The sequence below is a fragment of the Bos indicus x Bos taurus genome, chromosome 22 (assembly GCF_003369695.1).
Source record: "Bos indicus x Bos taurus breed Angus x Brahman F1 hybrid chromosome 22, Bos_hybrid_MaternalHap_v2.0, whole genome shotgun sequence".
NCBI lineage: Eukaryota > Metazoa > Chordata > Mammalia > Artiodactyla > Bovidae > Bos > Bos indicus x Bos taurus.
Genome location: NC_040097.1, coordinates 48,379,882 through 48,407,032, shown reverse-complemented (window position 1 = coordinate 48,407,032; position 27,151 = coordinate 48,379,882). Strand labels below are relative to the sequence as shown.

At 52.6% G+C, this 27,151-nt stretch overlaps 3 protein-coding genes across 20 annotated transcripts in view; 2 read left to right on the top strand and 1 right to left on the bottom strand.

Moving 5' to 3' along the window:
- The window catches only part of WDR48 (WD repeat domain 48), a 52,770-nt gene extending 50,510 nt beyond the window's left edge, over positions 1–2,260 (top strand). Inside the window, exon 19 of the mRNA XM_027523103.1 lies at positions 250–2,260. Within this exon, the coding sequence (XP_027378904.1) occupies positions 250–345 (96 nt within the window). The 3' untranslated portion in view covers positions 346–2,260. The remainder of the gene's footprint in view (positions 1–249) is intronic.
- GORASP1 (golgi reassembly stacking protein 1) lies at positions 2,140–15,830 on the bottom strand. Of its 9 annotated transcripts, none has more exons than XM_027523107.1 (9): positions 13,450–13,624; positions 9,210–9,290; positions 8,352–8,555; positions 6,761–6,847; positions 6,496–6,626; positions 6,079–6,271; positions 5,097–5,247; positions 4,546–4,698; positions 2,140–4,316 (listed from the first exon to the last, which is right to left on the bottom strand). In XM_027523107.1, exons 1-9 carry the CDS (start codon positions 13,510–13,512, stop codon positions 4,051–4,053), a joined length of 1,329 nt encoding a protein of 442 aa, XP_027378908.1. In that variant the 5' UTR covers positions 13,513–13,624; the 3' UTR covers positions 2,140–4,050. The 9 variants fall into 9 exon arrangements, with proteins under 9 accessions (XP_027378908.1, XP_027378910.1, XP_027378913.1 ...); XM_027523109.1 differs by lacking the exon at positions 13,450–13,624 and adding an exon at positions 15,786–15,830 and having other exon boundaries at positions 2,259–4,316; XM_027523112.1 differs by having other exon boundaries at positions 2,259–4,316; positions 13,597–13,615.
- TTC21A (tetratricopeptide repeat domain 21A) overlaps positions 13,684–27,151 on the top strand; it is a 35,450-nt gene continuing 21,982 nt past the window's right edge. For 7 of the 10 annotated variants that reach the window (XM_027523094.1, XM_027523098.1, XM_027523097.1 and 4 more), the window contains exons 1-6: positions 13,684–13,840; positions 15,108–15,237; positions 16,012–16,122; positions 16,789–16,955; positions 18,595–18,717; positions 23,479–23,636. In XM_027523094.1, coding sequence (XP_027378895.1) covers positions 13,814–13,840; positions 15,108–15,237; positions 16,012–16,122; positions 16,789–16,955; positions 18,595–18,717; positions 23,479–23,636 — 716 coding nt within the window. In that variant the 5' untranslated portion in view covers positions 13,684–13,813. The remainder of the gene's footprint in view (positions 13,841–15,107; positions 15,238–16,011; positions 16,123–16,788; positions 16,956–18,594; positions 18,718–23,478; positions 23,637–27,151) is intronic. The other 3 variants (XM_027523100.1, XM_027523099.1, XM_027523102.1) reach the window with 2 other exon arrangements.

Genomic DNA, 27,151 nt, shown 5'->3' with positions numbered 1-27,151 from the left:
AAGATCTGAAGAGGAGGTGAGTGGAGCATCTGTGGAAATGCTGTAAATGAGGATTCACTCAAGGCATTTCTTCAGAACAGCTGAACGTGTCGTGTCTGCCCTAGCCACATGAGTTGCACATCTCCCGTGCCCAGATTCATGCCTGCATGCAGCAAGAACAGGCCACCAAGCATGGGCAAGGAGAGTTCAGCATTAGCAATAACGGCCTGAGATACTGGATACCTTTTTTATTTACTTTTTGTTATTCAGGTTTTGGATCCAAATATGGACCTTCGAACAGTGAAACACTTCATATGGAAGAGTGGTGGTGACCTCACCCTCCATTACCGTCAGAAGTCCACGTGAAGGGCAGGCCAGCACTCCTGGGTATTCATTTACTGACCTTCCTCTATGGCCCCAAGAGTAGTCCTAGGAAGCCCAGAGCCCCAATGGGAACAAGACTTCTAACGACTGATTTGGTATGGACCGAGATTATCTTTCCATTGAAGTGACTAATCAAGATGTAATATAGAAACCAGTCTCCATGTGTAGATTAAGCTGTCCCAGGGGAGGCAGAGTGCCAGAGCAGAAGAGCCCCAAGCAGGCTGTGTTGCGAGATGTACTGAGGACTGAAGAGAGGCCAGCACAGATTTTGCTTCCTCCTTTTGTTTCCAAGGACCTTATCTTGATCTGTTAGCACTTGTCAGAGACACATGGTAGGGCCACGTCTGTCACTGTGTTCCAACTCCAATCCCACACACTCGGGAGCTTTTCTAAGAGTACATTCCATCTACGCAGTACCTATGAAGGCTTTTTCCAAGTTTGTCATTAAAAAAACAAACAAGTTGTTTTCACCATTTAAGACAGTTATTTTTAATAGGAATTGGCTGTTGCACAATTCAAGAGCCAGCCCATTTCATAATAAATGATTACTGTTGGGCTTGTTTTTAATACTGCATCTCAGATGTGTTGTTGTAGGCAGATCTGTCGAAACCCCAGGTGCTGGGTCACAGCGCTTGGACTGCCAGCCTAGACTGCGCCCAGTCCATGCCCAGCTGGGACGCCTGGACTGCGCGGCGGCCGCAAGGAGGCGCAGCTCTCTCACGCCTTCCTCCACTGTGTTTTCTTTATGGGCAAGACCAGGTGACACCACAGGGTCTTGCTCCGGGTGAGCAGCACGACACCATCAAAACTTAAGACCATAATGAGATCCTAACTTCATTTCAATGCTACCTAATATTTCTGGTGTCAGAGTAAAAGGGTATCGTAATTAGTTAATTTGATATTCATGTCCTGGAAGTATACATGTTTTGTTTTTTCCAGTTTTATATGCAGGTTTGTGGTGTTGTACCTGTATCCAGATTTCTTTTCACTGTTCTAACAATCTAAAGCTTTCATAGAATCATTTCGATCTTGTACAGAATATAACTTATTGGGGATAAACACTTTAACTTTTGGCAGAAAAAAACATACTTTGGATCCTCCCCAAGGTCATTTGTACTCGGAATAGAACAATGGTCCACCCCCATAAAACTACATAAGACAAGCCTCCTGTGTGAAGCCAGAAGCACAAGTGCCTTCAGAGGGCAGTTTATTCCAGTCCAGTTGCCTCCCCAGCTTGTGTGTGGCCCGTCCCCGTAATAGCAGGGACTGTGGAGGGGGTGGGGAAGGTTTTTTCTTTTCTACATCTGCACAGGTTCAGCTGGAGGCAGCTGATGGGCCTGGGTCCAGACCTAACCATTTGAGATACTCTGATCCGCACAACTGTAGAGACAGGGTTCACTCACTGCTGGTCAGCCTCCTTTGGAAAGTGGAGCGGTCATTGCCTCCAGCACTTCGAAGAAGTGAGCAAAGACACGCCACATTTCCAACGAGTCTGTCTCCCTTATGCAGAGAGCAACGGCTTTTTTAAAAAAAAAATCCTTTCTATCTGTTGAATACAATGGTGCACTTTCGGTGCACATTTTTTAGCAATAGTTGTGAATTAATGGCTAAAAAAAAAAAACTAATTTCCCAGCCCTCAGCTTTGTTTGCACGAAGGGCCCTTGGGCTGAAGGAATAGGTCTCGCTGGGGCATGCTGCCCCATGTGCTGAGTCTTTTGGGGCGGCTGTGCTCCCTTCCCATCTTAGATCTGACCCCCCTGCCCCAGCATGGTTGTGTTTTTTTATTGTTCCAGTCAAACCCGTAATAGTTTCCAGAAGATCTGACAGTCTGCAATGCCAAAAGGGTAAAAATCTGTATTTCACAGTTGTATAGAATAAAGGCTTTAGTTAAAATATTTCAAAGTGTATGGTACACATTTATTTCCACTTGTCATTTTCCTTTATAGCAGATTAGAGAAACTTCTGGTTTTGTGTTTACCCTGGAAATAATTAGCATTGATATCCGTTTTATCCCCCAGTTTAGGGAGGGGGGTGTGTTAACGTGAGGGCAGGAAGAACCAGGTCCCTTGGGTGAGGGTGACCCTGGGTCAGGCCGCCAGGTTAGTGAAGGGAAACTGGCTTCAGAACAGGCCTGGCGTGATTCTACTTCCTGGATTCCTGCAGGCAGACACTGGGCTCCCAGACAACCCAGGAACCAGGTTCTGGCACTGGCTCTGGACACAATGCCTCCCTATTCTGCAGGCTTATCAGCTGCTCTGGTAGACCTGACAAAGCTTTGCTTCTTAAATGCAGTCACAGTGCAGGAAACTTGAGGTGTTTGCTGATATGGGACCCCTCCCTCCATATCTTTGGTCTGGGCCCCTCTATGAGCCTAACGGAGCTCTGAATTCCCTCTAAGGGCACACACCAAATCAAATGGTAAAGGTGGGACTTTTGACTGGGCTGAGGCTAGAAGGCCAGGCCGGAGGCAGCTTTTATGGTAATCATTAGCAAGGGCTGTGGGAAGGTGAGGGACTCTGGCCAGAGAGGACTTCAAGTGATAAGGATCACCCCTGCACGGAGCCCTCCTCTTGCTGTGGGACCTAGGCAGAGCAAGACGCACAACCCAGTCTCAGCCTCCCGAGGCACTGGGGGAGAGGGGAACAGCCCTCTCCCGTACTGTGGGAAATACCAGCGGGCCCTGACTCACTCTTGTCCAGGCGCCTCATCCCTGCGTGGGGTGGGAGCTGTGTGTAAAGTACTCCAGGCGGGAGGACGGGCTCTGAGAGCCTGCTTAGGATGGTGAACTTAAATTTGTTAACTATTATTCACCACTAGGGTGGCTAGATGACTTGTATATTTAAAAGAGATAATTGTAAAAGTTTGGGAGCTGACAGGTTTCCCAGCTGGGGACGCTAGGTCCGTGGGATATAGATGCTGGGGAAGCAGCAGCATCACGGCCCAAGCACAGGTGAGTCTCTGCTGAAGGGCCCAGGATTTCCAACCTTCCCTCAGGAGAAGGGGCCAGGTTCACTGGAGTTTGTGGTCAGCCTGAGCCAACTGTGCACACTAGCACAGGGTGAGACGGCAAATGGGGCGGCAGGGGTCCCAGGGCTTGGGGGTGCCCTCCATTACAGATAGGCTGGCTGTAATGGAAAGAATCAAGGCAAGCGCTACGGAACGATTAGACAAACACTCCACAGCAACCCCTTCCTCCCTCACCCCATCTTCACACCTGCTGGTTCCTGGACTCTGCTACCTGCCGTGTAGCCACAGTGACTGGAGCAGGAACATGCAATGGGCACATGGCCCAAAGATGCCCATCCCCAAGGCCCATGGCCTCTACCAATGGAAGCTCCATGCCCGACCCAAGCAGCAAAGAATCCTCTCCTACCCCAGCTTCTGGAAAACTTACTTAATCTGGTGCTGTTCCCAGCCCCCTGCTATGCCAAAAGTACTTGTTTGAGATTCTTAGACAAGTGCCCAATTCCCCAAAGCCAGGACCACCAGGCAGAATGACTGCTGGTAGGTTTTTCTCTTGGAGACCAGTAGGGTCTGAGTGGACACAAAAGCCCCCCCGTCGGCAGAAGACACTGCGCAGCACTCAGGGCCTCAGCCCAGGAAGCACTAACACGGGCCACCCCACACAGTGTGGCCTGAGCTGCCCCCCACTTCCAGGCCTCGTGAGACGCCGTCAGAGGGCCTGGTTCACAGCCCAGAGTGGTCAGGAGTGGAGAGCCGGGCCTGGCCAGGAGCCCCCCCAGCCTCCATCCCGCAGTCTGGGCTCTCTGGGCTTGCTGGCTCCTCCTCCGCCTGGGCTTCGAGCAGCTCAGCAGACAGCCCGTCTTCGGGTGAGGCGGCAGAAGTGAGGCTGTCGGGAAGGGTCAGCTGAGGCAGGTGGTCTGGCTGGGCCTGGGCGCCGGGGCTGTCTGGGAAGGAGACCTCAAACTCGGACCCAGACCAGGTGGCCTCACCTGAAACACACAGGGTGGAGCTGAGGAGGCCCACAGAACCTGGGCCAGTGTGGCCTGGGCAGTCACCCCACTGACCCCCAGCTCCTGCCCCCTGTGTTGATGGGATGAGAGCACCAGTGTATGAGCGCCTTGATGTGGCTGCCCTCCCCCACAGGCCAGCCTCTAACCCGGCTATCAGGGCCACCTTTGCCACAACCCAGGGTCCCCCCCAGAGGGGCCAGCCCCTCACCACCACGCTCGTGAGAACCGCTGCTGGAGCAGACATCCTCCAGCCCTGAGGCTGAGGCCACAGGGGGGGTCAGCTCTGTGGAAGAGGGCAGGCCAGGCCAGACGCTGGTGTTGCTACTGTCCAGGAGGGAGAGGCCAGACACGTCCAGGAAGCCTGTGGGGAGGCACACGATTCTCTGTCGGCACAGAACCCTGACCGCTGGAAGGCCAGCGCCTCAGGCTCACTGTGCCCAGTTTCTGGGGCATCTGGCCTGGCCTGAGACTGAAACCTCAGCTGTTTGTGAAGCTCCCAGCCAGCCCCAGAGGCTCCCACAGCCGGTTTCTGAGGAAAGAAAGGGGCCTGGGGTGGGTGATCACAGGAATAGCCCAGCGGCAGAGGGCCCGGACCCTGCCCTGTGCCCAGTGTACTGTGTGGCCTTGAGCAGGCCCCCTCTCGCCTCTGGACGGCAGCCTCCCCATCCGCACGCTGATCACATCATCTGCGACTAGCCTGGCAGGTACGAGATAGCTGCCAACGCCCAGCCCTCAGCTTGCTCTCGGCCTGCTCGGTACCTGGGTCCATGACTCGCTGCAGTGGAGGTGGAGGCTGCAGAGGAATCTCCATGGAACGGGGTGGGTCTCCAAGGTCTTGAGCGCCCTGGGTAAGACTTTCAGGCCCAGGGGGCTGTTCCTCTGTGGAGGAGTCAGGTGCCTGCAGCAAGGCCTAAGGGGAGCCAGGGAAAAAGAGGAATCAGAGGGCCCTGTCAGGACAGGGCTGCTGCTGTTGCTGCTGCTAAGTCGCTTCAGTCATGTCTGACTCTGTGTGACCCCATAGACGGCAGCCCATCAGGCTCCCCCGTCCCTGGGATTCTCCTGGCAAGAGTACTGGAGTGGGGTGCCATTGCCTTCTCCGCACGACAGGGTTAGTCCAACCTAACCCCTAGCCCACACCTACCCTGGGAGCACCACTCAGCTCACAGGAGCAAGCAGCCTTGGGGATCTACTGGTTCCTCTACAGATGTGTAGCCAGGCAAGAGAGGCCCAGCTGGCCTCCCATGAGGTGCCAACATGGACTTGGGGTCCCCTTCCCACTCTGCTGAGCAGCCCTGTCTGTGACCCCCTGGCATAGTGCATGCCTGGAGAGTAGTCCCCGAGTGCCCGCATGCAGACCCCAGGCACCAGCCTGATGCCCAGAGGCACTTGGGCCAGACACACAGTCCCTGGCCTAACTTTGCAACAGACTCAGGGAGTCACAAGACAAGGCTCTGCCTACCCCTGAGCCTCAGTGTCCCAGTCGTGAAATGAAAATGACAACCAGTGCCTCGCACTCCCCTCACCTGCAGATCCAAGGGGCAGGGAAATCAAAGCAGGTTGCACGGTCCCGGGACTGGCCCCATCTGCTCCGCCTGGGTCCCACAAGCCGGGGGGCTTCCCAAGGGCTCCACAGATAGGCTCCCGGTGAGGACAGCCCCCGTCTCCTCCTTTCCCAGCTGCAGGCCCCTCTGCCCACATGAAACTCCCCTCTTGCCCCAGCTGGCCAGTGCTCCCCACGTACCTCCACATAGTCACCCTGTTTGGAGCCTGTCTCCAGGCCAAAAGGGGCAGGAGAGTCCTGGGAGCCGGGTCCAGGCGGTGGAGCACCAGGCGGTGGGGCACTGGGCGGCGGGCCACCAGGCGGCTTCTTGTGGTGGCTGGGGGGCTGGGTTGGGATCCGGTGCAGATACCCGTAACCAATACCACAGCCCAGGCTGCCAAAGGCCAGAAACACCCTCCTGGGCTTGTCCCACAGCCCTTCCTACCCCTGCCACCCCCACCCACCAGCAATGAGAGGGTCTCCTAGACCAACATCAGCCTCAGGACCCCTGGGCCCAGGGCCCAGCCCTCCACCCCCACCGTGGGACTCAAGGTCCACACCCACCGGCCAGGCGCCCCCTAGAGCCCCACCCCGCAGCCCTCCAATCCCAGGAAGTACCTGCCCTCTCCACCCCAGGCTGCATTGGGGGTGACAGTCACCTCCCGGCAGGAGTCAGACTCAGAATTGTAAACCATCAGCTTCAAGGCCTTCCCCTCGTGGGACTCGATGAGCGAGAAGAAGTCCTCGGACTACAACAGACACACAGCACCTAAGCCCTGTTCCCACTCTGGGATGGGAAGCCTCACAAGACAAGATACTTCTCATGGACAGCACCCCATCCAAGGGGCCGGGGGAGTGGGGAGGGAAGGCTGCCCTTCCTCACCTCCTGGAGGATCTGGTCCGAGCCCACAACGTAGTCTGTGTAGGGGTGCAGGCCTGCGAGGGCAGCAGGTGAAGAGGGTTCCACATCCTGCGGAAAAAGAATCACGAATTATCCAACTGTCAGCCTTGCTACTGGGGGGCAGCAGGTGGAGAGCTGTGTCTTCAGGGGGTGAGTAGTATACCTGTCCTCCATCCCCAGGCCAAGACCTCAAACCCAAACTCGCCCAGCCCCACCCAGCCCCTGTTCCCCTGCCTCCCCCAGTCCACAGTCTGCCCAGCAGAGGGCAGCACTGTGTCACGGCTCACCTTACAGCTCCCGCATCTGACCACCCGATCCAAGTCCAGCCTCCCCCCGCTGCGAGCTGGGGCACTGAAGACAGACACTTTACTCCTCTGCCCCAGTTTCCCCACAGTTAAAAGTAGGATATATAGTACTTAGGCAAAAGGTTGTTGAGAAGACCAAAAAAAAATAATAATACATGTACAGAATGAAAACCACACCTTGTCCCACAGTAAATACCTCACTTTATTGCTGTTACTGCTGCAGGCATAGGGCTGAAGACCTTGGGACAGGGGGGAGGTTAAAAGGTTAAAGGCGAGGGTGGTGATAAGTAGGTGCCAGGATTGCCTTCTCCCTTGGGAAGCTCCATTCCCCGATCCCAGTCTCCCAAGAAACGTGGAAGGATTTGCATCATCACCCCTGCACTGCACTCATGGACAGAGTAAGGCCAGCTGAAAAGGTTGAGCAGACTCCCCCAAGGAGTCAGTGAGCAACAGAAGCAACTAGAAACCAAATCAGCCCATTTCCAGCTGAGGGCTCCTCCTGCCCATCAAGCTGCAGGACTGTGCATTCAAGAACCGGGGCACAATCAGTGACTGTGCATGTCACACATGTGTGCATGTATGTCTAGGAACGAACACTAACAGCAACAGCTGTGACAGCTCAGTCACGGAGACTCATTAAGGTTCAGACCCCAAGCACCAGTCGAGTGCCCGAAGGGGCTCTCAGGGGACCTGCCCAAAAAAACATGATACTGGTAATACCCTAGAGTATACCAGAAAAAAACACTCTTTTTAGATAAGGACTAAAGCAGCAGCAGGATTTCCCAGGTGGCACAGCGGTAAAGAATCTGCCTGCCAATGCAGGAGATACAGGTTCAATCCCTGGGTCGGGAAGATCCCCTGGAGAAGGGCATGGCAGCTCACTCCAGTGTTCTTGCCTGGAGACTCCCATGGACAGAGGAGTCTGGTGGGCTACAGTCCACGGGGTTGCAGAATCAGACACGACTTAGCAACTAAACAATGCAAAGCAGTAACAGCAGCATTCTGGCAGCACAACGACCCTTCCAGCAGATGGCGGCCCCATCTTTCCAAAGAAGAAACCAAGGTCTGGAGTGTAAGAAATTACCCAAAGTCAGAGGGCCCTGTTCAGGTGACGAGGAGTTGCCCTCTCTGGGACCCTGGAACAAGGAGACCACACCCTGCCCTCAGAATCCCCAGACAGGCCCAGTGGCTGCCGGCCTTTCCTAGGAGGCCTCCCCACACACCCATCCCCGTCCGCCCCAGTGATCCCACCGCCACGCCCCACTCACCAGCACATGCCACACGTGCTCGCTGGCCCGGCGGAAGCTGCAGAAGCGGACGCTGGCGCCCAGCAGGCCCTGGCCGCCCCACATGTTGCTGGGAACCACCTCCACCTCACGCACTTTCATGGTCTTCATGTTGAACACCTCCAGCTTCACTGGCTTCTCCACGTTGGCCTTCAGCAGGGCCTTGAGCGTGTCATTCTCCTTGTTCTGCAAGGGCAGCAGGGCTGACTCCTGGAGCCCCCCTCAAAACACCCAGCCAGAACCCCCAGACAAGTCTGGGTCTGATATAGGGTGAGGGCCTTGGTGGCCAGCTGCCCCCGAGAGACCTGGTGCAGGGCTGGGTCCACAGATCAGGGCTGGGCCTGCAGCCACTGGACCCTAAGCGTCCCTAAGCCCTGCTAAACCTTCCTCCCTTGGGGCCCCCAGAAAACACCACAAAGTAAGCAAAGAGCCCCCTGAGTCCAGAGCACTGCCGCACGGCCCACCCTGAAAGGCCCCTTCCAGAGCCCTCAGCCCTCTCGGCAGGCCTGGAGGCTTTGTGGACAGTGCCAGGAGTCCCCCTGCCTCTGACCCACCCCGGAGGGCCCAAGGGCTAAACTCCAGGCAGGGCCCCCATCAGGCTCACTGTTGCCCTGGAAGAGGGGGAGATGGGGTTTGGTCTCCCTCCAGCAGAAAAGGCAGGCAGGGCTGGGGTTCCCATGGGACAGCAGAACACAAACATATACACACACGCAGACACACACACGGCAGAGGTGGTGGGGAGGCCTCACCAGTCTCACACACACACACACACACCAGTCACACACACACACACCCACACACACCCACCCACCCACCCCAGAGGCAGGAGGGGGGCCTCACCAGTCTTGAGTGCCCAATGGTGATGATGAAGTCGAAGTAGGGCTCCAGGCCTGCCTGCTGGGCGGGGGAGTTCTCCTGCACCTGTGCAGCAGAGGCTGCAGTCACTGCGCTGACCCCAGGGCTCTCCCGGAAACCCCCAGCCCTCAGTTCTAGAAACTGCCCCACTCCCCGCCCCAGAGAGGACACGGACCCCAGCGTGAACTGGGCCGGGCGGGCCACACATGGGCACAGCCAAGGCTCACGCCATCCTCTCTCGCTGCTTTCCTGGGCTTATGTTTCCCTCTTTCAGAAAACGACTCTTTCCAGATCGTGATCCACAGACTACGCTTCCAGACAGCCTCACAGAAAGAGCCCAGGGCAGGAGGCCACGGGGAGCCTGCGTCTGGGTGACTCAGACGCTGCCCCAGAGGCCTGCGCTGGGGCTGCTGGAGAGCCAGGAAGGTTTACCAGAAAGGGTCAGATGTGGACAGGAAAGGAGTGACCCGGGGTTGTGCCCAGAAAGACAGGAGTGGGGAAGACAGCCTGTGGCCAGATCCCAGAGGGCCCCTGACCCTGTGGTGACAGATCCAGGCAAGGTTGAGGAGGGCTGGCGGAGGAGAACGGACCCCGGCGTCGGGCATGAGCCTGAGCCAGCAAGCCTGGAGAGCAGCACACAGTTCCCTTTGCCATCCAGCCTCCCCACGTGGGCCAGCTCCTCCAGCAGCAAGTCCCAGCCCAAGGCTGCTCATGTGCTGCCTTGCACTCCCAGACTCCCCGCTGTCTCCAAAAACACAACAGCCAGGCTTGCTGCTCTGGTGGAAATCCATCTCAAAGGCCCCATTCACAGCGCCTCGCTCAGACAATGCAGCCTTTATCCCCAGTTCTGGACCGCAGGTGGGCCCCACGCCCTCCAGCCTTTGGCTGTGAGCTCTTGAAGCCCAGTGTCAACCAGGCCCCCAAGCCCCGGGCTCAGGTGGCCTCAGGTTCTGGATGCCTGCTTGAGGGGAAGGACCCGTGGCTTCTGCCACTCCCCAGGCCCTCCAATCACAGAGTCCCCGGACTGAAGGAACCCTCACTGCTGAGGCTGTGGATCCAGGCCAGTTTCCCCCTGGGATTAGGGCTCCCTCCTCACAGCAGTACCAAAAGAGCCTCTCCTTGCCACTTCTAGAAGCTGCCATGGCTTCCACTGAGATGAGCCCAGAAACCCAACTCCACCCTAGTTGGCCTCGCCCAGAGGGCTGCTCCTGGGAGCCTGCTTCACTATCCCTTCTGGGGAAAGTCTGGAAAGAGGTAGCTTTTCAGGGGAGGACAGTTCATCCGGGAGAGCGGGTGGGGAGCTGCTCCTCCCTGCTGTTGGCCACTCCACCCCACCTCCCCTGGGTAAGGCCCTGGCTCCAGAGCAGGCTGGTCGCCCTGTACCCTCCTCCACCCAATGTCAGCCACTCTCTGTTATCAATGAGGCCCTGAGGCTCAGGCCCCCAGTGCGCAGGCGCAGGCTCTCTCCCAGCCCACCCTGTGCCTCCACCTCCTCGCTCCTGTGGCCTTGCCCGTGGTCTGGTGGTACTCTCCTGCCTCTGCCCTGGGCCTTGTCATCGCCCACTGTGGCTCCACAGCAGAAAGCATCTGGGATGCTGCCCGCCGCACCCCCAGTCCTGCAGCAAGCACCCCCTCTGTCTGGCTTTCTCCTGGGGGTTCCTGACACCCCCAACCCCACAGCCCTACACGTGTGCCGCTTTCCTAACCCGCGCCCCAACTCCCATCAGGGCACCTCAAGCAATTAACCACACGACGGCAGCTTCTTCTGAGGACTGGCTGGGTGCCAGGTGAGTGCACGACCTGCTTCCCCTGTCATTTAACCGCCTCACTAACCCCAACTGACAGGGAAGGAAAAGCCCTCAGTTATTCAACAGCAGCCTGACCCAGGAAATCCGACCCAGAGCTTGTTCCTGCCCACTGCCCTGTAACAGCTTGCGCAGGGCAGTGACTTCTCCACCATGCTCTGCATGTGTGGGAAGGCCAACAGTTAGAGAAAGCAGCCCACTTGTTCTTTGTTTGGTTTTCTTTTTACTATTAAGGAGGCAACATTACACTTCTACTTAAAGCCTCCTGATGGTACCATACCTCAGCATTAAATCCTAAATGCCCAGGACAACAACACACCAGGCCCCACACAATGTGGCCTCACCCTTTCCCTCACAAGGACCTGGCCATTCAAGCACACCAGTCCCAGCTCCTTACTGCTGAAGCCCAGTAAGCATAATCCTACCTCGGCATCTCCTTCCACCCTGAACACTCTTCCCCCATGTACCTATGTGTGAGTATACAGATATATACATATATATATAAAACAGGAAAAAATTTATCATGGAACTATTAAAGACCAATGATTTGAAGAATGAAAGAAAACGATCAAGCAGATTAAAAAGCTATGTAGGGGTAGTTAATTGCAAGAGTGACCAGATAAACTTCACCTAGCCTACTGTCCACTCCTTATTTCTGAGTGTTGGCTCAAATGTGACTTGATCAGAGACCTTTCCTGACCCTTCTATCTAAAACAGCACCCACTCATCACTCTGGACCCCTTACCCTGCTTTATTTTTCTCTCTAGCAACGGTCACCACATACCACACATTTCAATTTCTAGTCTGCTCCCTTCTCTCCCGGCTGGCACCCAAATGTAAGCTCCATAAGAAAAGGGACAATGTCTCTTCTGTTCACTGCTTTATCTCCAGAACCCGGAAATCTACATGTCATAATGTATGTGCTCAAAGTCACTGTTTTTGGCTATAAGGCTATACCGTACAACACAGGGCACATAGCAAACATTTTTATATAATAACTATAAATGGAGCACAGCCTTTTAAAATTGTGTATCTGTATTGTATGCATATACAAAATTGTACATCAACTATACTTCAATTAAAAAATAAAGCTGCACGTATGAAATGAAAAAAATAAATGTTTTGTAAGTGAAGACCCAGTTCCTCAAACTTTCCACTCTGTCCCTCTCCGACAGGCCCTTCTTGTCCTCACTCTTACCATCCACCCTCACCCCCTGTCAATAGCCTTACTTTGCTTTCCATCAAACCTGTTGGAAGACCCTTCTGGCTGCATGCATTTCACTGTCCACTTTTTCCGCTTGGTACCACATCATGGTGTCCACTAGGGAAAGCCTATCAGCAAGCACAAATCCTGTTACCTCTGGGCCCTGGAGCCATCCTGCCTTTCTTTTTAGCAAACCTCTTCTTTGGTCCCCACTCTCATTCCCCAACCCTCCGCCGCCTCGTTGTTAACACAGCCTCCTATGACAATAGGAAAGACCACTCAAAAGTAAGGCGTCAAACTGACAAGCTACGCCCATCTCTGCAGCCATCCACCTGGGCACAAGCGAAAAGGGAGTCTGGCCCATCTGTGCTCCGGAGACAGAGACCCACCTGCCCCTCTCACCTCTGTTACAGCCCCGCCCTCTCCGAGGTACTAATCACCCCAAATCTCCATCTGGCTACGGACCCCTCTCCCCACCTTCAGGGCCTGGAACTCACTCCCATCTCCACTGTCCTCGCGACTGCTCATCCAGACCTCTTTGTAGCAACACGGATGACACATTCTCTGCTGACGCCCTACGGCGCTTCTCCGCAGTGTTCCACCTGGGGACCTTCCCCCTGCAGCAAATCTATCCCCGAGCCCTCTGCCGCATTCTCTCTGCTCTCCCGCTCCCACTTTCCTTGTCTGGTTCTCACTGGTCTTCGACCTCTCGAAGCCTTTCGACCCCGAGAAGCGTGGGATGAAAGCCGGTGGGCTCCCCGGCAGTTGGCGACCCCCTCGATCCAAGAGCGCAGACGGCCGGGACTGGGCTCTCTCCTCAGGTCCAACATGGAGCGCAGTGCACAGCAGGCGATCATAAATGTGTTCATACAAGTGCACAAATTCTCCTGACTGAACCTGGCGCGCTCACTCTCCCCCTGGGAGAAGTGCCATTCCAGAGAGGCCCGACTCCACAAGGAAACGCTCCCGCTTCCTGCAGAGCTGGCACTTGGGGCTGGCGCCGGGCCGACCGCGGCCGCAGGCGGGCCGGGAACCCAGGGGTGCCACTGCGCCTTCTCTCGGCGATGGCTCCAACCGGGAAGGGGTACCACCCTCCCCTGGGAGGCCACCCCACGCCGAGACCCCGCGGCTGCCGCCCCCGGGCCGGCGATCCGGCGTTCCCGCGCGTCGGAGCGGGTGCCGCGCTAAGACCTCCGGCACCGCAGGGGCGACTCACCCCGTGCAGGTGGAAGCCCTCGGCGCCGCCCGCGGGCTGCTCGGCGCTGGCGCCCAGGCCCATGGCCACAGTCAGCTCGGGCGACGGTGCCCGGGACCGCGACGCCTACCCGGGAGGCCTAACCAGGTGCCCCCAGCGCGGGCTCACCCTCTCGGCTCTCGACTACCCGCGCCTTGTCACGTGGGCGCTAGGCCACGCCTACCCCTAACTCTGACGCCCTTAGAGAGCAGCCAGCTGCTCCGTTTCCAAGGACGCGCGAGCCTCCGACTTCCGGCCGCGAGAGGCGTACCCAGGACCCTGACTTGGGAATCTCGCTCCGGGCGGCACCACGAGACCCCGACTCTAGAGCCGCGGACGTCCAGAGATGAGCAGCAATGACTCCTCCCTTATGGTGCGTGACCGGGGCACTGCTCCCTCCGGGACTCCTCCTCTGGCCCAGTCAGCCTCGCGACCTGCAGCTCCTCTGTTACCTCTCTGACCGCTACCCAGCTTTCGCTGTCCCTGGCCTCTTCAGACGGTCTTGGTGCCTTCTCGCCTCTCTTTCCGTGGCGAGCACATCCTGTCTGGTGTTCTCCGAGTACCCTGAGCCCCTAGCCATCATCCCCACCCAGTCTTATCTCCGAGCTCCCCCAAACCAAAGCATAAAAATCCGTCACCTTGCCATTATCCGACCCCCACCCCGGCTCCAACCGCCTGGGCCTCTTCTGTGTCTTTCACCCTAGTGGATGGCACCACCGTTTGACCCCCCAGCCGTTACTCTTCCCCATATGCATCTCCAGCTCCTGTCTATCAGCAGAAAATATCAGCTCCTTATTTTATCTCCTAGCCCAGTATCACCACCATGTTCCCTCTGGGCACCTGCAACAGTCCCCCTCCCAGCTGGTTTCTCTACCTCATCTCTTCACCAGCAGTCTCCCTACCTCCACCACCACCAATAGCAACTACTCCAACACACACACAAAGGAGCCAGAGGGGTTTTTGCAAAAACACACATCTGAACACTTTCCCTCCCCTCCCCCCCCCACCCCCGCTATCCCCATGCATAAAACCATTCCAGCTGCTTCCTATTACCCTCAGGATGATGTCTGGGCTCTTTCATATGGCCCACAAGGCTGTTTACAATCCAACCACATCTATCCCCAACCCCAGCACCCACAAACCTTAGGGGAAGTGAGACTTCACTTTGAAATCTCAGCCTCTCTTATTGCATGACGTTTGTCAAGCCACAGCCTCCATGGGCTTTGGCTTCCTTAATTGTGAGGAATATGGAGAGAATAATGCATAAGACAATAAGCGTAAAGCCTTTGATACCCTTCACCACAGGTGGTTAGCCCACAATAACTTGCAATTCTAACTATTGCTTTCGTGATCCTTATTACTGGTCCTCCTTCTTCCGCCTTATTCCCTTGAGTTGAACTTCTCATCAACTTTTGAACCAGAGTCTGTGGTTAATTCCAAAACAAGCCATCTTCTAACTCTTTCCTAAGAAAACCGTATGGAGCTGTTTCTGTGGCTGGGGAGGAACAAGATGAGGCCAGGATATTCTTTCTCTTCTCTTTACAGAACTGGAGGAGGAGCAGGGAATAGGGGAGGGAGGTGATCAGAACAGAAGCAGAAAGGGACTCAAGACTATTGCGATTTTGCCTTCCTCCTCGCAGGCTGGGATCATTTACTACAGCAAAGAAAAGTACTTCCGCCATGTGCAGCAGGCCGCAGCTGTGGGCCTGGAAAAATTCAACAATGACCCAGTGCTGCAGTTCTTTAAAGCCTATGGAGTCCTCAGGGAAGGTGAGGACCCATCAGTGTTGCCTCCTGACCTTAGGCACTAACGCACCGGCTCCACCTGGATGCCTGCTTCTACCCCAGTCATGTTTCCCTGGAAACAGTCTTACACAGAGTGGCTAGATTTCCAGGTTAATTCACAGAAATCTGTGTAATCTATATAGTTGACTTTCGAGAACTGAGAGCTCATTCTCCCTGTTCTGCACCTCAGTTTCCCTGTCTATAAAATGAGTTGGGGAGAGGGCAGAAATGACCACAGGATTATTGAACCAACCCCAGGCTTGATTACTGAACCAACCTCAGGTAATGCAGGAAAAGGAAATGGTAGGTATGGACACAGTCATGTGTGGGACAGAAGCAGAGAGAGGAGTAGGGCCCCTGCAGTACCAATTCACTGACATTCAGAAGGTGGTCCTGGGCTGCCCATGGCCAATGTCAGTGGACATGGAAGGATAAATATCATCAGTGGCTCTGGGGTTATATTTTATAGCTAGCTGGGAATGCCCAGAGGTCCTTCTTCAGAACCGATACAGGGTATCCTTGCAAGTACTCACAGGAACATCTCTCAGCTCCAAGTCCTCCATCCCCTGGCCACATGGACCATGGTGCCAGCAGCGCTTTCAGGAAGCTTCAGTCTTCAGGGAACTTGGGCCATTAGGGACCTGTGGACCAGTTAGTCCAAGCCTTGGGTCAGATCACACCAAGCCTTGAGTCAGCCCTGGGTCTGCCATGGAGCCTCTTGCCCTCTGAGCTTAATAACCACGTGGGCTCTCTTCACAGAGCACATCCAGGATGCCATCAGCAGCCTGGAGAGCATCCGGAATCACCCAGATGTGTCCCTGTGCTCCATCATGGCCCTCATTTATGCTCACAAGTGCTGTGAAACCATTGGTGAGTGCAGGCATGCTCAGCCAAGCCTGGCCCAGTGGGGAAAAGAGAGCCCTGCTCCAGACACTGCCCCCTCTTGGGCGGCTGCGGGAAGTGTATGCACACGTGGCCGCAGATGCTATGAGGAGTGGCTGCCAGTCCTGTCCCCACAGAGACCTCAGAGAAAACCCCATGCCCAGGCCCAGTTGAGTGGGAGCCACAGGCAGAACGCCTGATAGTGGGAGGGGTCCTCCTTTCAGATCCCGAGAACTGGGGAGATACCCTGCTTGCCTTTGCCAAGATCTTGTCAAGAAAAACCAAGCCAAAATAAAAAATTTCTACCCCTAAATCTCCACCTCTCTAGGCTCAGGGAGAGATTCCACAAAACTACGTACAAACTATTTCCCCATCTGGAATGGACTGTGGGCCTGAGGTGGGAGATTTTGGTTTGATCTGTCTGCCCAGAAAACTCCTGGGAACAGAGGAGAAAAGATACATCTCAACCAGCAAACCCAGGTCCAGGGCTGGGCTGCTCCTGTGGCATCACAGGGCCCGGCGTTGCTGGTTCCCAGGCCCTGGCTGTCGTGTGGTCAGCTGCATGTGTTGTGGGAGGCTCAGAGTGTCCAGGGAAAGGATCAGACAGACCTCCCCATCCTAACTTGTCCTCTTCCCCCTCTCACGAATTCCCAGACCGAGAAGCAATTCAGGAGCTTGAGAGCAGCCTGAAGGAAGTCCGCAAGACAGCCAGTGGGACTGCCCTGTACTATGCTGGCCTCTTCCTCTGGCTTATGGGCCGCCACGACAAGGCCAAGGAGTACATTGACCGCACGTTGAAGATCTCCAGCAGCTCCAGAGAGGTACAGGCCCCTGGCATCGTGGGGGCAACAGCCAAAGAAAGCAGCATCCAAACACATCATGCAGAGTGGCTATGACTCCTGTGGAGGGCACTAGGGCTGGGGGAGGGTCACACCCAGGCACCAACAAGGCCCATGCTGGCTCAGAGTTTAGCCAACTACAAACTGGACTTTGTCCATGGAGTCCAATCTGCAGATAGGTGTTATATGGCCTGTGCTATATAGTTTTAAAATCTTGAATTAGTTGCTGGTATGTCAAAATCAGAAAATTGTTACCTAAAAGTCCCAGATTTCTTGGTTCTTTTGAAAAACGAGATGAGCTGGCTTCACTGGGCCTGCACTTCCTCATGCAGAGATCTGCTCGGTGTCTTTGGTGGCTCACACAGTAGATCTCACCTGTGGTGGTCTCATGGCTGAAGGACTGGAGAATTGGAAGCCTCAGTCCAGGCCGTGCATCTCAGCAGGGCGTGTATCACCCCCAGCCCCCCAGTCAGTCAATCAGTTCAGTCACAGACTCTTTGCAACCCCATGAACTGCAGCACTCCAGGCCTCCCTGTCCATCACTATCTCCCAGAGTTTACCCAAACTCATGTCCATTGAGTCAGTGATGCCATCCAACTGTCTCATCCTCTGTCGTCCCCTTCTCCAGCCCTCAATCTTTCCCAGCATCAGGGTCTTTTCAAGGGGGCAAAAATTGGTTCTTGAAGGAGAGAATTGGTTCTTTATTTGTATGTAAAACACAAATATACACACAGAACATAAAATCAGTGTATATGTGATACTTAATTTTCTTGGAGGGGGAGCGAAGGACTAGGTGGGAAACGTCTAAAAAGGCTCCTTTGTTGTTGTTCAGTTGCTCAGTCGTGTCCGACTCTCTGCGACCCCAGGACTGTAGCCGCCAGGCTCCTCTATCCATGGGATTCTCCAGGCACAAATACTGGAGAGGGTAGCCATTTCCTTCTCCAGGGGTAAAAGGCTCACTAGAAGGACAATAATGGAAAAGAATTGAGAAACGTGCTCTAGGCCATGAGTGGTGCTTTGGGACAGGGTCTTCCAGGAGCCCCTCTGATCTTGCCTCCCAGGTCTGGCCTGCTGCACCTGCCGGGCAAGGTTGGGTAAAGGCTGGAGAGGAGCCGGCAAGGCCCATGAACTCAGAGTGGCCACCCGCCCACTCAGAGGCATTCCCAGCTTCCCGTCCAGGCCAAGCCCTTATGCTGGTCTAAGGAGTGGAGGGAGCGGAAGTGGTCCTGCCCTGGTACCCTGACCCCAGTGTAAGACAGGTGGTGGTCCGCTCCATAAGGAGCAAGAGAACCCTGGGGGTTACAGCGAGAGCCTCACCCCAGCCTGCAGGAAGGCCTCCTGCGGGAGGGGCCTCCTCCACTGAGTTTTAAAGACTGGTGGTGGTTAACCAGGTGAAGGGACCTGGTTTAGGGGGCGCATGCTGGGAAGGGCTTTCCAGGTGAAGGAACAAGGTATGAAGGCCCGAGAGAGAGAGAAGGGCTGCCCTGGGATCTGGGAGCAGTGGTGCCCCGCAGGGCCTCGGAAAATGGAGGGACAAAGAGGGGGAGGTGGGGCAGGAGAGGCAGTTGAATGGAGGCGATGCAGGAGCAAGGACTTCATCTTGCCCTTGTTCTTACGCCAGGGCTATGTGCTCAGAGGCTGGGTGGACCTCAGCTCAGACAAACCCCACACGGTGAAGAAGTCCATCAAGTACCTGGAGCATGGCATTCAGGACACCAAAGACATCCTGGGGCTGATGGGAAAGGTAGGCAGTGGGGAGGCGAGGGGTAGGGGTGTCCCCAGCCAGGGGCCTCAGTCTCTAGGCCCCATCTGGTGGATGAAGAGCAGAGGCCCGGAGAGGGCAGGGCCACAGAGCCGCCCTGGGCCCACCCCAGGCCTTCCTGCACTCCGCCCAGTCTGAGTGTCTGTCTGTCTCCCGCCTAAGATCTCCTCAGGACCTATGCTCCCTGGGCTCTGGTGGGCTTTTTTCTCTCTATCCCTTTTGTTTTCACCCACTGTCCCTTTTCTCTACGTTTTCCTTTCTCATCTCACCTCTTAAACTTACTCACTTGGTCATAAGAGAAAGAAGGTATGTGTTTTGTATTTTCTGATCTTAAATTGTTGCCTTTTTCTGATGTGAGCCTCGCTGAATGAATCTATGAGAGAAAAATCATGCTCTTGCCTGCTTCTGATTGTATATACCGATCTTATAAAACGAATATGTTTGCACACATGCTCAGTCGTGTCCGATTCTTGCAACCCCATGGACTGTAGCCCACCAGGCTCCTCTCTCCATGGAATTTCCCAGGCAAGAATACTGAAGTGGGTTGCCATTCCCTCCTGCAGGGGACCTTCCCAGCCCAAGGATCAAACCCACATCTCTGGTGTCTTCTGCATTGGCAGACAGATTTTTTTTTTTTTTTAACCACTAGTGCCACCTGAAATGAATGCATGCTCATTGAAAAACCAGAAGTCTAAAAAAGTCAAAATGGCATCCTTTTAGACCTGCCACCCCCGAACAACCCACGACAATATTTTAGGGCCATGTCTCCTCATCTCTCTGCTGCGAGTTGTTTCAGGATGCGCCTTCAGTGGTTCGCTGGGCAGCAGAGGCCATGAAGTTATCACAGAGGAGGATTATCAGGTTGTGCCCTTGGGTCGGACATGTGTAGGAAAAGTGAAAGAAGTAGGAGGGAGAGCTTGGAGTGTGAAGCAGCCCTAGAGGTGGCCTCAGCCAGCTCTGCTTAGAACTGTGGAGCTGGGGTGGCCCTGCCCTGAGCCCCTCACTGACAAGATGTTGGCTGTAGGCTGCCCCTCGGGGATGGGGACAACCTGGTACCTGGGGGCTCCCTGAAGCCACAGGGGAGCCCAGGAGGGAGGCTCCTCCAAGAGATATCAACATCCACTGCCCCCCCAGGTACTGAAGGGGGTCACACACAGCACCTGCTACAGGCCAGCAGACAGGGGGATTTCATATGGTTATTATCACAGGGCATCTTACCATTTGGTCTCTCTCTTCATGTAGGGTTTCATAAGCACGTGTCATTTTGACATAAAGTCAGGCCACTACTGTGTGGACCTAATATAATTTGCCAACTTTGCCTCCTACTGTTTGTATATTAAGGTTGTTTTTAGTTGTACATGTAGAAAGAAAGCTGCAGCAAACACGTTTATACATAAATTTTTATTTAGAATACTCCTCTTCTTGTTTTTAGTAAGTCTTTTAATGGAAGGTTACTGTAGGCCAAAGCCAGCCTTTTGGAGTCCAATTTCAAGCCTTTGGGAAGCATTGCCCTCTGCCCCTCAGGCATGTGTCATGACTTGCCCAGGAGAGCTAGTGGCTGGCTGCCTGCAGAGACCGTGACCCAAGGCTGGTGAGCCTTGACAGAGAAAAAGTCCCATAGATTTGATATGTGGAAAGAGGGTTACCTGCAAACTGTTGCTGACTCCCGGTAGCTGCATCGGCCCCAGTGAGCAGTTTTCAGTGGTGAATTTTAGGAAAGTGAATGGGAAATGATGGCAATGCCAAAAAATGCTCAAACTACCGCACAATTGCACTCATCTCACATGCTAGTAAAGTAATGGTCAAAATTCTCCAAGCCAGGCTTCAGCAATATGTGAACCGTGAACTTCCTGATGTTCAAGCTGGTTTTAGAAAAGGCAGAGGAACCAGAGATCAAATTGCCAACATCTGCTGGATCATGGGAAAAGCAAGAGAGTTCCAGAAAAACATCTATTTCTGCTTTATTTACTATACCAAAGCCTTTGACTGTGTGGATCACAATAAACTGTGGAAAATTCTGAAAGAGATGGGAGTACCAGACCACCTGATCTGCCTCTTGAGAAATTTGTATGCAGGTCAAGAAGCAACAGTTAGAACTGGACATGGAACACCAGACTGGTTCCAAATAGGAAAAGGAGTACGTCAAGGCTGTATATTGTCACTCTGCTTATTTAACTTATATGCAGAGTACATCATGAGAAACGCTGGACTGGAAGAAGCACAAGCTGGAATCAAGATTGCCGGGAGAAATAACAATAACCTCAGATATGCAGATGGCACCACCCTTATGGCAGAAAGTGAAGAGGAACTAAAAAGCCTCTTGATGAAAGTGAAAGTAGAGAGTGAAAAAGTTGGCTTAAAGCTCAGCATTCGGAAAACGAAGATCATGGCATCTGGTCCCATCACTTCATGGCAAATAGATGGGGAAACAGTGGAAGACTTTATTTTTTTGGGCTCCAGGATCACTGCAGATGGTGACTGCAGCCATGAAATTAAAAGACGCTTACTCCTTGGAAGGAAAGTTATGACCAACCTAGATAGAATATTCAAAAGCAGAGATATTACTTTGCCAACAAAGGTTCGTCTAGTCAAGGCTATGGTTTTTCCTGTGGTCATGTATGGATGTTAAGAGTTGGACTGTGAAGAAGGCTGAGCACCGAAGAATTGATGCTTTTGAACTGTGGTGTTGGAGAAGACTCTTGAGAGTCCCGTGGACTGCAAGGAGATCCAACCAGTCCATTCTAAAGGAGATCAGCCCTGGGATTTCTTTGGAAGGAATGATGCTAAAGCTGAAACTCCAGTACTTTGGCGACCTCATGTGAAGAGTTGACTCATTGGAAAAGACTCTGATGCTGGGAGGGATTGGGGGCAAGAGGAGAAGGGGACGACAGAGGATGAGATGGCTGGATGGCATCACTGACTCGATGGACATGAGTCTGAGTGAACTCCGGGAGTTGGTGATGGACAGGGAGGCCTGGCCTGCTGCGATTCATAGGGTCGCAAAGAGTCGGACACGACTGAGCAACTGAACTAAACTGAACTGATGTAGAAATTGGAAGTGCCGAATCTCTCCACTAGGGGGCGCCGTCCCATGACTTTGCTCTGTCCCAGGCCTGCAGGGGCTCAGCTATCTCAGCTATCTCCTGTAGTCCCTGCCTTCTTGTTCAGTCCCTCAGTTGTGTCCAGCTCTTTGCGATCCCATGGACTGCAGCACGCCAGGCTTCCCTGTCCTTCACCATCTCCCAGAGCTTGCTCAAACTCATGTCCATTGAATTGGTGATTCCATCCAGCCATCTCATCCTCTGTTGTCCCCTTCTCCTCCTGCCTTCAATCTTTCCCAGCATCCGGGAAATGAGTCAGCTCATTTGCATCAGGTGGCCAAAGTATTGGAGCTTCAGCTTCAGCATCAGTCCTTCCAATGAATATTCAGGATTGATTTCCTTTAGGATTGACTGGCTTGATCTCCTTGCAGTCCAAGGGACTCTAAAAGTCTTACCCAACACCACAGTTTGAAAGCATCAGTTCTTTGGCACTCAGCCTTCTTTATGGCCCAACTCTCACATCCACACGTGACTACTGGAAAAACCATACCTTTGACTAGATGGACCTTTGTTGGCAAAGTAATGTCTCTGGTTTATAATATGCTGTCTAGATTTGTCATAGCTTTTCTTCCAAGAAACAAGCGTCTTTTCATTTTGTGGCTGCAGTCACCATCTTCTGGAGCCCAAGAAAATTAAGTCTGTCACTGTTTCCATTGTTTCCCCATCTATTTGGCATGAAGTGATGGGACCAGATGCCATGATCTTGGTTTTTTGAATGTTGAGTTTTAAGCCAGCTTTTTCACTCTCCTCTTTCACCTTCATCAAGAGGCTCTTTAATTCCTCTTTGCTTTCTGCCATAAGGGTGGTGCCATCTGCATATCTGAGGTTATTGATATTTCTCCCAATTGATATTTCTGGCAATCTTGATTCCAGCTTGTGCTTCATCCAGCCCGACATTTCACATGATGTACTCTGCCTATAAGTTAAACAAGCAGGGTGACAATATACAGCCTTGACGTACTCCTTTCCCAATTTGTTGCTTCTTGACCTGCATACAGGTTTCACAGGAGGAAGGTAAGGTGGTCTGGTATTCCCATCTCTTGAAGAATTGTCCATAATTTGTTGTGATCCACATAGTCAAAGGCTTTAGCATAGTCAATGAAGCAGAAGTAGATATTTTTCTGGAATTCTCTAGCTTTTTCTACAATCCAGTGGATGTTGACAATTTGATCTCTGGTTCCTCTGCCTTTTCTAAATCCAGCTTGTCCAACTGGAAGTTCTCGGTTCCCATACTATTGAAACCTAGTTTGGAGGATTTTGAGCATTACTTTGGTAGCATGTGAAATGAGTGCAATTGTGCAGTAGTTTGAACATTCTTTGGCATTGCTGTTCTTTGGAATTGAAATGAAAACTGACCATTTCAAGTCGTATGGCCACTGCTGAGTTTTCCAAATTTGCTGGCATATTGAGTGCAGCACTTTAACAGCATCATCTTTTAGGATTTGAAATAACTCAGCTGGAATTCCATTCCCCTGCCTTGCCTGTCAGAAAACCCCAAGACTGCTGTGGACCCTATTTGTTACTCTGAATGATGGCTTCTGCCCACTTGTCAGGCTCTGCTGCTGTCTTGGTGGGGACACTGACACCCACTGCTCATTTTTGGTGGGCACTGATGAGGGCTCTTCTGTTTGGCCTTCAACAGGTGATGTACTTCATGATACTGCAGAACTACTCGGGGGCCCTTGAGGTGGTGAACCAGATCACCGTCACCTGCGGGAGCTTCCTGCCTGCCTTGGTCCTAAAGATGCAGCTGTTCCTGGCTCGGCAGGACTGGGAGCAGACGGTAGAAATGGGACACAGGTGAGGAGCGGGGCTGACTTGATGCTTCCTTCCTTTGCCAGTTCAGTTCAGTTCAGTTGCTCAGTCGTGTCTGACTCTTTGCAACCCCATGAACCATAGCACGCCAGGCCTCCCTGTCCATCATCAACTCCTGGAATCCACCCAAACCCATGTCCATTGAATCGGTGATGCCTTCCAACCGTCTCATCCTCAGTCATCCCCTTCTCCTCCCACCTTCAATCTTTCCCAGCATCAGGGTCTTTTCCAATGAGTCAGCTCTTCGCATCAAGTGGCCAAAGTATTGGAGTTTCAGCTTCAGCATCAGTCCTTCCAATGAACACCCAGGACTGATCTCCTTTAGGATGGACTGGTTGGATCTCCTTGCAGTCCAAGGGACTCTCAAGAGTCTTCTCCAACACCACAGTTCAAAAGCATCAATTCTTCTGCTCTCAGCTTTCTTTATAGTCCAGCTCTTACATTCATACATGACTACTGGAAAAACCACAGCCTTGACTAGACTTCCTTTGCCAGTGGAGGGGACTAATTGGTCCCCTCTTACACAGTGGCAGGATGGGAGATACTGTGTGTTTGATGGAAGAAGCCATAAAAGTCAACATTGTCAGTGGGAGTTATGAATAGTGATATGGTCACATTGGGGGTTGGGGAGCAGAGGGAGGTTGGATGTGAACTAGGCACTCACTTGTCATAGCAGGAAGCCAGCAGTGGAGGCCTGTGGTGGGAAAATCAAGAAATAGGCCTCTTGGGACTTCCCTGGTGGTCCTCTGGTTAAGATTTTGCCTTTCAGTTCAGGGTGTACGGGTTCGATCCCTGGTCAGGGAACTAGATCCCACATGCCTTGTGGCCAAGAAACCAAAAAATGTGGAACACATCAGTACTGTAGCAGATTCAATAAAGACATTAAAAACGGTCTACATTAAAAAAAAATCTTTTAAAAAAATTGGAAAAGAAATAGCCCTATCAAGTGATCTAAGCATAGTGTTTAGGAGAGAGACAGAACTACCAAAGGAACCTAAGGCAATAAGAGTTAGAGGTAAACAGCAGTTGTGTCTGAGGAGTAGGCGGGGAGGGAAGAATAAAGGCAGAAAGGGACTATTGTAGTATGTAATTTTTAAAACTGTGGGTGTAATACACATTAATAAAAACTGTGGGTGACAAAGGCCGTTGCCTGAGAGAAGACTTTAGTAGCAAGCTGAGTGTACCAGGAAGACAGCAGAGGGAGGATTCAGGAGTTATGGGGACTTGTGGAAGCCCAGTTCCAGGTATAGGGTGATCCTGAAGCACTTTCACTGTGAACAGAGATAAAGATGGCTTCAGGGGAGGGATGTTTGATGGAGGGTTTTTGAAAATGGAATTTTCTAGATAACTGAAACTTATCTCTTTAAACTCTACCGCTTTAACCATTTTTATCACAGTAATCATAGAACATATAGTACTAATTTTCTTCCTAAAAAGAGTTCATGGACTGTTCTTTCCTGAGTGATTATGAGTCACCAGTACAGTTCAGTTTAATTCAGTCGCCCAGTCGTGTCTGACTCTTTGCAACCCCATGGACTGAGGCACGCCAGGCCTCCCTGTCCATCACCAGCTCCCGGAGCCTGCTCAAACTCATGTCCATTGAGTCAGTGATGCCATCCAACTGTCTCATCCTCTGTCGTCCCCTTCTCCTCCCACCTTCAATCTTTCCCAGCATCAGGGTCTTTCCAAATAAGTCAGCTCTTTGCATCAGGTGGCCAAAGTATTGGAGTTTCAGCTTCAGCATCAGTCCTTCCAATGAACATTCAAGACTGATTTCCTTTAGGATAGACTGGTTGGATCTCCTTGCAGTCCAAATTGTGTGTTTGTGTGAGGGGGTGGAATACAAACATACCTCTTCCTTCCCTATGGAAGGATGCTAACTGGAATCGGAGTGTCATACAGAGGCCCTGGTAGGAAACTGGAAGTGACTCCGGCCTGTGCCAGGCCTGGGCAGGCCCTCCGCAGCCTCTCTCACAGCTGGCTGGTGTCCTGGGCAGGAACTCCTGGATCAAGAGCTTGCTCTGGAGGCTCCGCCTTGGGCCCACAGGACACCTGGAAGCCTGTATGTTTCGTTAGTTTCATGTAGTTTATAGTGTCAACATTAGAATGAATTACAGAGTTCTAACCACGGGAGCACCAGGGCAGTCCCTCCCCTATTGCTCTTTGAATTTTTGCTCTCTGTAGATGTGTGTCTCTTTGCAGCCCTAACATTATTCATTTTTTCCTTCTCTTTTAGTTCTCTCCACCAATGTTAAAATAATTTGTTTCTTCCATTAGTCTTGTTAAAGAACTAGCTTTGAGTTTTGTTGATGCTATGATATCCTTGTTTTCTAATTGATTAATTTCTGCTGTGTATTGAGCTTCCCTGGTGGCTCAGACGGTAAAGCGCCTACCCACAATGCGGGAGACCTGGGTTCGATCCCTGGGTCGGGAAGATCCCCTGGAGAAGGAAATGGCAACCCACTCCAGCACTCTTGCCTGGGCTTGTTTTCTAATTGATTAATTTCTGCTGTTTATTATTTCCTGCTAACTACCTTCTGTGGAGGTACTCTGTTGTTATTGTCTAACTCTTGAGTTGGATGCCTGGCCATTCTAAATCTTCTAGAAGATAAGCATTTAAGTCTATGGATGTCCCTTGAAGTACCATTTAACAGTGTCTACACATCTGGATATTTCAGTAGTATCTTCAGTATCTGGTTCTGCGACTTCTCTAACATTAGTTCTGATTCGTTTTTAGTCCATTCGTCATTTTAAAAGTTTTTTTTTTAATTTCTAAATTATGAAATTCACAATGCCTTCAAAATCATCATAAATGCCTAGAACTCTTTGAATGTTGACTGTGCCTGGTTATGTTGAAAGTTGAAAGTCAATTAGAATAATTGTTAAGCAGAAGGACCATTCCCTGACCTGGCTGGAAAATATGAAATTTCCTATAAAGAAACAAAATACTGCAAATTCCAGGGAATTCCCTGGTGGCTCAGTGGTAAAGAATCTGCCAGCCAATGAATCTGCCAGCCAATGCAGGAGACATGGGTTCGATCCCTGGTCCAGGAAGATTCCACATGCCCCACAGCAGCTAAGCCTGTGCACCACAACCTCTGAGCCTGTGCTCTAGAGCTCACAAACCCCAACTACTGAAGCCCAAGTGCTCCAGAGCCCATGCTCGGCAACAAAAGAAGCCACCACGATGAGAAGCCCACACACCGCAACTAGAGAGTAGCCTGTGCTCGCCACAATAGGGAAAAGTCCCTGTGGCAACAAAGACCCAGCACAGTCAAAAAAATAATAATAATAAAAAAAAACCTCTGTAGTGTGATTAGGAGCCGTGTCTTCCCAGTGACACATGATGGAAACCAAAGTTTCCTTTCCATCTTACAGCTGCAGACTGACCCCCTGCCCCCTGACCTTGGTACCACAGTCATGCCTGTGTAATTTGGGATATAAATAGATTTCTGTCATGAAGACACCCCCAAATAAGGGACTTAACATAAAAGGTTATT

What these genes read in the sequence shown, in the direction of transcription:
- GORASP1 (XM_027523104.1), bottom strand. Translation starts at nt 10,015, where the DNA reads ATGGATTTCCACCAGAGCAGCAAGCCTGGCTGTTGTGTTTTTGGAGAC. An exon ending in CCATTGGGCACTCAAGACTG is followed by an intron (nt 8,556 to 9,209) that starts GTGAGGCCCCCC and finishes CTGCCCTTGCAG; the next exon opens with AACAAGGAGAATGACACGCT. An exon ending in AACAGGGTGACTATGTGGAG is followed by an intron (nt 5,248 to 6,078) that starts GTACGTGGGGAG and finishes GGCTCCCCTTAG; the next exon opens with GCCTTGCTGCAGGCACCTGA.